The sequence below is a fragment of the Galeopterus variegatus genome, unplaced genomic scaffold (genome assembly GCF_000696425.1).
Source record: "Galeopterus variegatus unplaced genomic scaffold, G_variegatus-3.0.2 Scaffold1746, whole genome shotgun sequence".
NCBI classification, from domain to species: domain Eukaryota; kingdom Metazoa; phylum Chordata; class Mammalia; order Dermoptera; family Cynocephalidae; genus Galeopterus; species Galeopterus variegatus.
The window spans coordinates 136,060-148,533 of record NW_007727857.1 but is presented as its reverse complement, the minus strand read 5'-3'; the positions used below and the strand labels follow the sequence as shown (position 1 = coordinate 148,533).

Below are 12,474 nucleotides of genomic sequence, written 5' to 3'. Positions count from 1 at the left end.
CTCAGCCAGTGAGCGGGAACCGGTCTGTATGTGGGATCCGAACCCTCGGCGGGAGCGCCGCTGCACTCCCAAGCGGCGCACTGTAGCAGTGCGCCTCCGGGCCGGCCCGAAAATAAGCTCACTTTACTCAGATGTTTAGGTGACATGATATATAAGTGTAGTAAGATATTTTTCTTATTTAATTTCATCATTGCAACAGGAGGTAGTTTTTATTCTGAATTTTTAGAAGGAAATGCTAAGGCCAAGTGGGATTAAATAACTTTTTCAAAGTTGTACAGCCAGTTTGAGAAAGCTAGAGCAGGAACCAAACCCAGCCAGTTTGACTTTCAGATCCTATACTCTTTCCTGGCAGTCTCATGAAGAATATTCTGTCCATTAGTACTTTAAACTCACTTCCTGGTGTATGAATGTCATTTGGTTATTTTGGAGTTGAAATGTTCTTTTGCCCAGGATGAGTCCTTTCCACTTTTTACCCATTTGCCTGTATGGTGTACTTCAGCCTTTGACCTTTTCACAGTATAATTTCCCTATCATATGAGATGGCTCATAATCTTTTGGAACCAACCAGAGTATATTGTGTTGACTCTTATAAGCTGAGAGCAAAATGGAATTTTTATTAAATGCCGGATACTGTCATAGGAATAGGGCTGGAGAAATCTTTAGAGAACGTCCTCTGTCTTTGGCTCCCTGGACTAGTCTCTTGACAGTGGTTGCCATGTATTTGTGGACATCAACAGGCAGGCAGGCTCTCTAGTCACGCTGCCCGAGTTTGATTCTCAGCCTGTCTGCTACTGAGCTGTGTCCCCTCTGGCAAGTTACTTAATGCTCTGTGTCTCCATTTGCCGTTGGTAGAATGACAATAATAGTGCTTCCTCATAGGTAGCACTAAATGAGACAGTAATTGGAAAGAGCTTAACAGAGTGTCTGACACATGCAAGCTCTCCATTAGTATCAACTCTCATATTTACACACACGACTGGTCCAAAATTGCTACCCCTAGTGGATTCCCTCCCCTTTCTACTTGCCAGGAAATCAGCCTCTTTGCCAGTAAAATGTCTTTATTTACTTCCCAGGTACTCACCATCTTTTTTTTTTTTTTTTTTTTAATACTTGCTTTTTTTTGATCATTGAGATTAAAGAATCTCATAGATAGGCAGACCTGAATATTGATATCAGAATTCCAAAATATAATTGTATATAAATGTGTTTAACATGAAGTGAGCTTTACAGAATTCTTATGACCAGAGTTGTTGTTTGTGGTCATTTTAGATAATAGTTTCATGTAAAAAATCCTGCCAGTTTTTTTTTTTTTTTTTAAATACTTGCATTTCTTTCTCTTGGCCTCTACTGGTTCCAGAGAGGAAAAGTCTAACACAAGAACACAAAGCTCTCTTTAAAGCAAGCCACTTTAACATTTTTAAGTAAAAGTAATAAATGTACGTGATGGAATAATTCCTACAGTAAAGAACTTAAGAATATCCAAATCCAAGTTGCTTACCCTCCTTCCCATAGGTAACCGTTTGTTAAAGGATCTAGACCAAGTGTTCAGCAAACATATGTATAAACAGCATATACATATATGTGCTTGTTTATTTCACTCTATTCTTGCTCTTTGCACTTAGCATACCTTGGAGATCTTTCCACATTACCTCATACACTTCCACCTTGTTCTTTATAAATGCTGCGTGGTATCCCAGTGTATGAATATAAGTAATTTATTTAACCAGTCCCCTATGGATGGACATTTAGGATGTTGCTTACCCCGTCTTCCCCCTTTTTTGGTAGTGTTGTTATAAGTAATGCTGCAATAAGCATCCATGTACAAATATCTTAGTACACTGTTATGAGTGTAACTATAGGGTAAGTTTCTGGCAGTGCAGTTTTAAAGCAAGCCCTTTTATGCATATGCAGTTCATTTCAAAAGTAATTATCGAGGACTTATTTTGAGTCAGACATTGTCGCAAGGCAAAAAATATGATATTCAGAGCAGAAGACCAAAGCAGCCCTACCTTTGAAGGTGCATGTGTTTTTTACTTCATTTTTGCTAACATTTATACAACCATGTGCCAGGTGCTCTTGAAAGTACATTACATGCATTTAATCTTCCTAACAAGCCAGTGAGTTGGGTACTGTTTACGTCCATTTTACAGAAGAGAAGTATGAGGCCCAGAGATGCCAGTTATCTTTTCTCTAAGTTCACATGGTGAGCTAGAGAGAGAGCTGGCTCTCTCACTCCAGAGTCTACACTCTGAGTCTTGCAAAGCAAATTAAATGTAAACAATTTCAGGAAAAGTGCTAAGTGTCCCAAGAAGGGAACTATAGGGTGCTCCAGCAGCCTAAAGCTAGGGCGCTCCATCCAATCCTGTGTCAATGTCAGGGGAGACACCCTGGAGGAGATGAAGCTTGTAGAAGGATCACATTAGGTTGTGTGAGAGGTTTGGAGACAGTGTTTGGGTTTAGAAGTCAGTGTGGCCCATGAACCTGGATCCAAAGACAGTGAGTGTGATGAGCCAAGAGAAGGTTAGAAGGATGGCTTCTAGAAAGGCAGGGAAACAACCACACCTTGCTTCCTTGAGGACCAGTGCTGTCCAGTAAGAATTTTCTTTATTGTCGAGAATGTTCAGTATTCTGTGCTGTCCAGTATGGTAGCCACTAGCCACACACGACTCTTGTGACTGAGAAACTGAATTTTAAATGAAATTTAATTTAATATAAACTAAACAGTCACACATGGCTGGTGGCTGCCATATTTTACAGTGCAGTTTTAGAAAAAAAGCATCTGACCTGTTCCATGACATCCTCTCCTGCTTACCAGCCAAGTTCACAAAGCTAAGCCTGTCTTAAGAGTTGAGCTCCTTTTTTAAAAAAAGCCTCATTTTGAATCCTCCCAAGAGGATGTTACTACAGAGGAGTGAACATCCACAAGAGGAGATGTGGGTGTTCTTTTTGTGGATGTGCTGTTGCATGCGATACGGCAGACAAGTAGAGTGAACCAATAAACCCTAAGGCCTGATAACCCTCAGAATTTCCTTTCAGGCCAAATATGAGTTTGTGATTTAGATTGGCAGGGTTATAGGATTTTAGAGTTAGAAATACTGTAGAGTTACTTTCATCAGATGACAGATTGAGATCCAGAGAAAGATTGGTCTAAGACACTGCAGGGAACTTGGGGACAAAGCCTGGCCAAATGCCTGTCACTCAGATCATGTCCCAGGCAGGGGTGGGAGGCTGTTACTTCCCTGCTGCCTAGAAACTGGCCCGTCTTTTGTAGCCATGATTACTAGTTGTGCATTCGTTCACTTATTCATTAAAGATAAAATGCTGAACAAAAGCAGATATGGTCACTGTCTTCATGGGTCTTACTGTCTAGTGGGCAAGACACATTATTCAAATAACCAAACAAATAAATAGGCAATTATAAGTGTATCAAGATCTTTAAAGGAGACCATAAGATGCAGAGATTCAATGTCTGTGGCATTGGGAAAAGCTTCATTTGTAGAAGTAGTAATTGAAGTGAGATCTGATGGGTGAACTGGACTTTCTAGATTTAGCAAATAAAATCACAGAATACTCTGTCTCTTGCATTTTATCTGGCAACCCTAGTTGGAGTTAGCTTTGGACTGCATTGGTGATGCAGTCTGGTGAAGATTTGACAGAATCTAGAGATACTTACGTGTTTAAAAAACTGGATTTGGTAATGTATTCATTATTGTGACAAGGAGGTAGAAGAAACAGGTGATAATAATCCTCCTAGGATAACTCCTGCTTTCTGTCTTCTATAACTGGATAGATTGTGGTGTCACTTACTAAAATAAGAAGCACTGTAAAGGGGCCAGGTTTTGGGGGGAGTTGAGGGGGTTCGTCATGAAACTTTCCACCCCCCACCAGCTGTAGTGCTGACAGTTGCATATACTCCCAACAGTAAAGACCCTTCCCAGCTATACAAGGAACCTATCATCTTGCCTAAGGCATAGAAGTTATTAGTATAGTTTGATCTTTGCTTTGCAGTTTGAACCAACTCCTCATTCTGTCTGAAACAGAATTGGCATCAAAGCAAAGAGTATGAGAATAAACCTGTCTTTCTTCTTTGGCCCAACTTCCTAATCATGGCACTGAGCTAATTTATTTGATAAGGTGCTTGAAATAAATCAGTGGAACCATCTCCCTTTTGCCTTGCTTTCCTTTTTTTTTTTTCTGTTAACATTTTTGCTCTGCAAGACAGGTTGCTGCTTCAGCCAGCCCTTGGGACCTCTCTAGGAGAGTTTACAAGGGATGAACTATTCAGTGGGGGTGGTTCCAAACATGCTTGTTTTACAAATGCCTCTGGGTAGAAGAGGCTGATTATACACTTTGAGCATTGCAAGGGTTTTTCTTCAGTATGAAAGTGCAGTGCCAGGGTGACATTTCAAATTGGAGTGATGGGTTGCATATTTCTGCATGTTAATTAGGAAGGGGATGTCGGCATTCAATGATGTTATTGTTTTGCTTCCTAGAAGTTCTGTAAGAAAGCAGCTGCCAACAGTATACTTTTTGGGGACACAGAGATAAAGCAGGGGTGAAGAGAGTTCTTGTTTGTCATTGAGGAAAACGAGACCGTCTGGAGTCCTATTCTTTGGCAGGCCCTGGAAGCAGTCTGTTGTGATAAGCTCTGTTGGCAAACTCTGCTATGGAATGTTCTCTGTTGATAGTGAAAGTTATCAAATGAAATCTGTGCTATAATTGGCTTTTCCTATGCATATGAAGATAGGGAGGCTGGGGCCAGGGAAGTTTTGCTTAATTCCCTGCTCAGAGATCCCCACATTCCTGGAGTTAAGAGCATAGATGTTGGAGACAGAAATCTGTGTTTAAATGCCAGTCATCATTTATGAATTGTGTGAATCTCAGTTTCTTCATCTGAGAATGGGAATATTGATTGTTTTCCTGTTGTAAGATTGTTGTAAAGATCAGAGTAAGTGAATGTATAGGTAGTGACATATAATAGGTGCACAATAAAGGGGACTTTTCAGATGTTCTTTGAATAAAAATTTTGATAATACACTCTTCTACATGTTAGAGCTATTATCTGTCCACAGCATCAGGTGTGATTGTTGACTACTGGAGTTTATTATATGCTAACACTGTACCAAGCACAGTGTCTAGTACTTTGTATACATTATCTAATTTAATCTTGACAAAAACCCTACTAGGTAGGTACTGTTTTTATCTGTAGTTACATACTGTGGGAACTAAGGCTGAAAAGAGATCCCTTACCTTGCTCAAGGTTACAAAACTATTAACTTCCATTCTCTTTGGTCTTGAAACCTCATGGCACTGGAAAGGACAAGCATCTAATTATAGGACATTTGCTTATTGTCCTTCTGTGCATGCAAATCATATTTTTGTAAGGTGGGGCAGGTAGCAAAAGGAAGAGTAAAGAGAAAGTGATGGGAGTTTTATGAATGATACCATCATGTGTTGAGCAAGCAAGTAGCACAGTGAAGTGATGCAGATCTGCGGCAATTCAGATGTAATTGATGGACTAGAAGGAAACTGCCGTGAGTCATGTTACCAAAAACCAGATCCACGATATAGGTATTTAGGAGGATCCCAGGCTGGAATTCATGTATGCTACCTCCATTTGTTCATTATTCATTCTGCAAAGATTTACTGAATGATGGTGTGTGCCTGGCACCATGTTAGGCCTGGAGATACAGTGGTGCACAAAACCAGGTGTGGCCCCTGTCCTCATGGAGCCTATCATCTGTGGGTAAAGGCAGATATTGATTAATTCAGCAGTCTGATATTACAGCAAAGAGCGTCAGGCAGGAGAGGTACGTGGTTTGCTGAGAACATACAGGAACGAGTAAGAACAGCTCTGATCTAGTCTGTTTGTGAGGATGAGCAAAGGTTAATGGGGCAAGGAGCAGAGGGAAGAGCAAGAGCTAGGAAGGCCCGGAAAAGACCAGTGGCGTCAGAGCAGAGAGAACAGAGGGAAGCCGGCTGTGCATGCCTCGAGAAGCCAAGGCAAAAACAGATATGCTAGATGTCTGTATATTCATGTACTGCGTGCATATAGCTGTACTGTCCACATAAAGAGAGTAAGGTTTCATACCTCCTGCCCGCAGCCTCCATGTTCCTCATTTGAAAAAGAGGAATGGTTTTCTCAGTCCCATATACCTTCACTATGCAAAGAGTGATCTATCTGTGGGCCAGCAGCAGCAGCTCCTGATTACTGGTTATAAATTTAGAATCTCAGGCCCACCCAGACCTGCTGAATCAGAATCTGCATTTAATGTAATTTCACTGTACATTGAAGTCTGAGAAAACTGATGTATACTATATAGAACAATCGTGAAGGTCATGTTTTAATCCCATTTTCACATTTTATTTATAGTGCCTAGCATAGTGCCTGGCATAAAAAATTTCTCTGTAAGGAAATGAACAACTGAATACTAAATTTGTACGATTTGAGAGGCATACAGATTTGATTCATTCTGGTTTAAAGTCCAGGGTTACGGTCCTCCTTAAATATTTTATAAAGCTCTAAAAATTGATTTGCAGTCCCCATTAATTTTTAAATGTGTGTCAGAAAATATTTTCTTTGGCTTGCTTATGGCCAAAGATTGTGCCTGTTAATTAAGGCCAGCAGTGGCTTCCTCTGCCCTCCTCTTCCCTCCCTATCCACCATCCCTGTTGAGTTTTGTTGTAGAACCAGTTCTGAAAATAGTAACAGAGAGGAACACATTCCCACTTGGGAGGGAGCCCAGCCAGCTCAGGAAGTGTGTGTTGGGTAATGAGGAGACTGTGGGATAGTCAGGCCGATGGCTCATAGAAGCTGTGTAGCCTGCCAAGTGATAACTCCAATTAATTTTTTAATCATTTATAATTTCTCAGATGAGTTTTATTTAATAATGTCAAGTGATCCATATATTTTTCACACAGCTCTCTCGTGCATGTTGCATACTCTCTGTAAGGTTCATGTTTCTACCATGGCTAGTTTTTGTCTGATTATGACCGGAGTAGAAACTATTGATAAGGTGGAGAGTTTTCTGGAAAGTAGGAGTCATAAACTCAGATTTCTGAGGGGCCAGACAAAAAGGTAAGACAGTGAATAGGCTGGGTAGAGTCAGTGGAAACCAGTGGTAACTGGGGCAAACTGGAGAGTGCATGACCCAGCCTGCCTATTGCTGCACAGTAAAGATAAGTCACAGCAAAATAAGCCCATTGGCCAAAAGCCCAAGGCTAAATGTACATTCACCAGCAATCAATTCACTCCAAGACCCATTTGTGAATTATTGAGGATTTTTTGAGGTTTTTGGTTTTCGTACATTCCCACTCAATACTGTCCATGTCCCTGTATCTGCCCATTCCTTTGCATTGCAAAAACCTTATAGCCCTGTTCTAGGTTTTGTCCAAGGTTTTCATCTGGTGAGGGCTGGAGCAGAACAAAGAGAAGGAGCAAAAATCCTTCATCAGTGAGTATGTTCAGATGAGTTGGCTTTAGACACATTCTAGCTTATCAGTGTTGCCTGTAATAGATGGAGTCCATGGAACCAGACCTTACAGTTTGTCAAGCAGCATTGAGAATACAGATTTTAATTGGAAACATTCCATTTTTAAATGTTGGTCACTAATTCAAATTATTTTAAAACAATGTGTGGGGAAAAAAACCCAAAACATATTTATGTAGGAAAGTTCGAACCCTCTGTAGTTTGGAAACCACTAGATAGAAGCTTTTCTGTAAAGGCTATAGGTTACAAGATGGGAAATAAGTAATGCTGGAGAGGTTTGAACAATAATGTGGTCTCATATTTATAACACTTTATAGTATACAGAGCATCTTTAAAAAAAACTACGTTATTTAATCATCACAATAATCCTGCAAGGTCACTACAGCTGGTACTGCCATTCCCATGTCATAGAGAAATCACTAGAGAGATTGAGTATGGATAACTTGGTTATTTGGTTAGTGGCAGGTCAACTTGCTTATTCCTTTACAGCAATAAAATTATAGAGGTGCTCAGTTACCATGTGCCAGGTACTTCAAATACATTATCTCATGAATCCTCAAAGAATAGAGGTGCTCAGTTACCATGTGCCAGGTACTTCAAATACATTATCTCATGAATCCTCAAAACAATGTGGTGTGGGCTCATTTTTAAAGGTTAGAAATGCTCAGTGTTAACATTAAGTAGCATTTTATCCAGTCTCATTCTAGTGGCAGACTTTAGTGTGGGCTAAGTGGCCCATCTCATTTTATCCTCATAATGGGTACTCTAGGTGTAAATTAGTTTCTGTTAGAATCCCTTTTAAGGATGAGGACGAAGACTTTTGAAAAAATGGTTAAATGGCTTGCCCTGGGCCACAGCAGCTAGTGGTGAGATTTGAACTCTGGGCCGTCCCCTCCAAGCCTCTTACTAATATGGTGGGCTGAGGATCCCAGGTAGTGCTAATCCCTATGCATTTGGTCAAACCAGAAGAAATTGCTGATGTTTGACAGTTTATATCTTCTACAACAGCAATTTTGTATGGTTCAATCAAGTAATCTGTCTCTAATCAGTCTTTTTTTTTTTTTTAACTGGTAAAGGGGATCGCAACCCTCGGCACAGTGTGGTCCCCACCACGCTCAGCCAGCGAGCGCACCAGCCATCCCTATATAGAATCCGGACCTGCGGCCTCGGCGCTATGAGCACCGCACTCTCCCGAGTGAGCCACGGGGGCCAGCCCTCTAATAAATCTTAAACTAATTTCCAGAGACAGGAAAAAACTCGGAACAAGTGAATTGTTTGGGGCTGTGTGTAGTTGCTTGACAAATCTGCTAATCATCTATTAACTTAAGAAACACTTTAAACTTGAATACTGAGAGTGAGTACCTACTGGAAAATTCACACGTTTGTCAAATTTAGGTGGAACTTTTAATTTTCAGGCATTTATTTCCGTCATACATGCAGATGTCAAAGTTTTAATTGATTTCTGAATGATAATTTTTTTGAGTGTGATTTCAGTGTAATGGCATTGAAACTGAGTGATTTGGTTATAAAATTATACTTATAAAATAATGAGTAAAGCATCCCTTTCTTTAGTTGCATTTTTCAGTGGAAGTTTCTTGTTTGTAGACATTAGCCTTAGTTTAACACCCAACTCTAAAATATATGTGCTGTTTTGGCATAATAATGGTTGGAAAGAATTAAAGTTAGATTCTCTTTTTTTTTTTTTTTTTTTTTTTTTTCCCAATGGGGGGATTTTTTTTTAGTAAAGCATCCCTTTCTTTAGTTGCATTTTTCAGTGGAAGTTTCTTGTTTGTAGACATTAGCCTTAGTTTAACACCCAACTCTAAAATATATGTGCTGTTTTGGCATAATAATGGTTGGAAAGAATTAAAGTTAGATTCTCTTTTTTTTTTTTTTTTTTTTTGCCCAATGTGGAGATTATTTTTTAAGTTGTTAATCATTTTACTTTCCTAAGCTTCCTTAAAACGTCTTCCATTAATGAAAAAGTTAACACTCTGGCATGGGTGTACCTTCCATGAAGGTGAAGAACATCCTTTGATGTGATCTTTGCAGAAATGGAGAAGTTCATATCTTGGTTCATACATGTGCCGATCCTTCCTTGCTCAAGTGTTAGCCCTTAAAAACACATATGGGATGCCTTTCTTCAAGCTGGTTCTACTCAGTTGCTGTGCCTTTACATTGGAAACCTGAAAGAAGTTGTTTGAAGAGATGGAAGGATCACTTTGTGTGAAAAAACTGTAATCATTGAGTTAAGTACAAGCCACCAGAATGTGCTTATCAGATTTCTACCTGGGATCCTTCAGATTTAAACGTGTGGTGCCCTTTAATCTACAGTGTTTTTAAAATTTGTATGTTCAGAGTTCCCTAAATTTATATAAGGATAAAGTTTAATGGAAGCAAATTCTTTTTGTCTCTATGTCTCGTGAAGACCCAACATATTACTGTCTCCTTTTGCCTTGTTTTGGTGATTAGGTAATGTGTATGTTATGTAACTGTACTGAGGTTAGACGAGGAGGTTGGATCCTTGGTAAGAAACAGTGTGTACAGGATTTTTTATTATTAACAAATGCTGCTTTACTAAGCATAGAATTACAAACATTGTTAGTATTTATTGTAGGACTTGACATCATTTCCTATCTTCCTGGCCCTACTCTAAACGACATGAAATGGTGAATGGATCAATGGCATTCTGACATCTTCTATCACATAGTTACTGGGTATTACTGGTATTGATTATAAACTGTATTTTTCAAACTTGGATAATTCATGAACCATCTTCATGATTATGAATCAGAACACATCTATTATTTACTTGTTTTCTTTAAAATACCTTTTTTAAAAATTAAAAGAAAAATTATTTTTTAATTGACATATCGATTGTACATATTTACAGAGCACAGAGTTATATTTCAGTACATGCATACAATGTGTAATGGTTCAAATCAGGTTAATTAGCATATTCATCACCACAAAAATGTATCATTTCTTTGTGATGAGCACATTTGAGCTCCTCGTCTAGCCATTTGTGAACATACGATGAATTATTGTTAATTATAGATGCCTAGCACTACTGTAGACCACTAGAACTTATTTTTTCCTGTCTAGCTGTGTAACTTACTTTTTAACTTATGTTTTCAGAAGGAAACTCTTTATCACTACCATTGCTATTATTTACTCAATTAATTTCTGATTATATAAAGCTGCCTTTTTATTTATCTATACATATATATATGTATTTGGTTTCTTGTGTTTTTGAGGCTGGCTGGTACAGGGATCTGAGCCCTTGACCTTGGGGTTATCAACACTGAGCTCTAACTAACTGAGCTGGCTAGCCAGCCCTAAAGCTGCCTTTTTAAACTTTAAGTTAAAAATGAGTCAGTTTTTTAAAGCACTGTTTTTTTTTTTCTTCATTTTTTTTTACCCTTTTTGTCTTTTTTCGTGTCCGGCAACGGATCGCAACCCTCAGTGTCGCGCCCGTACCGGACCGGGACCGGCAACGGTATCGCAACCCTCGGTGTTGCTCCCGCACCTCGCTTAGCCAGTGAGCGGGACTGGTCTGTACGTGGGATCCGAACCCTCGGCGGGAGCGCCACCGCACTCCCAAGCGGGACACTGTAGCAGTGCGCCACCGGGCCGGCCCTTTTCTTCATTTTTAAAGCTAAGCTTTATATTGCTTATCATAACTTACTAGTAAGATTTTTCTAATGCAAATTTTAAAAATATATCTATTAAAATGCAACAAAACCATTTTTATGTACCACTCAAAATCACATAGCCATAGTATACTGTAGTGGGACCTAAACCAAACTTTGGGAAAAAGTGGCTGAAGTAAAAAGAAGGGCCATTACTAGAAGAGTGGCCCACATGGGGTGCCACCATTTACGCAGGGTTTTTTGTTGCAACTTGGCAAGGGTTTGTTTCCACCCTTCCTGACCCCAAGAGTCAAGCCTCTCATTCAGTTAAAGAGGTGCCACGTGGTGTTCACTGTCCTCCTTTTAAAATATTGCCCTGGTTCCCTCTTGAAGAGTCCCCTGATTAAGGGAAGGTGACCTCAACTGTTTAGGCCTGTAAGGATGCCTGCAGTAATGAATTTTTTATTTTCTGTGAAGCTCACTCTAAATAGGATTCAGCATTATGCTGGTGCATAAATATAAAAAGATGACCAATTGAAATTCAAATGTAATGAGGAGGAAAGTTTACTGTGTAGCACAGCCTCCTTTGCTTTTAGCCCTAGTATGCTCTTTGCACCAAAACAATGCAACTTTCCTCTTCTTTTCTGAAGTCACTGTCTCTAGCTGGGTAGGAAAGACATCTTTGCTAATCCATTTCAGAAATGAGATACAGTTTGTTCTGTTTTTCCAATTTAATTTTGTTAATGTGCAAAGAGATTTGGATGTGAAGTCTTGAAAAAAACCAAAGTATTCTTTTTAAAACATGCAAATGTGTCTCTTCATCACCTAGGAAACTATTATGGGACACCCAAACCTCCTAGCCAGCCAGTCAGTGGGAAAGTGATCACGACGGATGCCTTGCAAAGCCTTCAGTCTGGCTCCAAGCAGTCGACCCCCAAGCGAACCAAGTCCTACAATGATATGCAAAATGCTGGCATAGTCCATGCGGAGAACGAGGAAGAGGATGATGTTCCTGAAATGAACAGTAGCTTTACAGGTAAAGACCAAACCGTGTCCCGCCTCAGTCAATGTGGGGAAAGGGGGTGGTAGGGAGACTTTAGCAAAGAGTTAGGAGAAAGGATGCTGTTCTCAAGAGGAATTCAGTAAGGTCACCAAAATTCAAACTCTGGCCACACAGTACTTTGGGAAAAGGTGGTTCTTTTCTTGATCTGCTTTTTGTGCTTCTTCACAGGAACATTTTAACTTCACCCAAATATCTTAAAGGGGCTGGAGGTAAATGTGTGTGTGTATAGAAGGGGGTGAAAAAAAATAAGCGGCATTTTTTTTTTTTTTTTTTTTTCCTTTTTGTCTTT

The 12,474-nt window shown here is 39.6% G+C and overlaps 1 protein-coding gene across 4 annotated transcripts in view; it reads left to right on the top strand.

Moving 5' to 3' along the window:
• Positions 1-12,474, top strand: part of MAGI1 (membrane associated guanylate kinase, WW and PDZ domain containing 1) — a 240,122-nt gene that overhangs the window by 120,395 nt on the left and 107,253 nt on the right. For all 4 annotated transcript variants that reach the window (XM_008578690.1, XM_008578692.1, XM_008578691.1 and 1 more), the window contains exon 3: positions 11,952-12,158. In XM_008578690.1, the coding sequence (XP_008576912.1) occupies positions 12,083-12,158 (76 nt within the window). In that variant the 5' untranslated portion in view covers positions 11,952-12,082. The remainder of the gene's footprint in view (positions 1-11,951; positions 12,159-12,474) is intronic.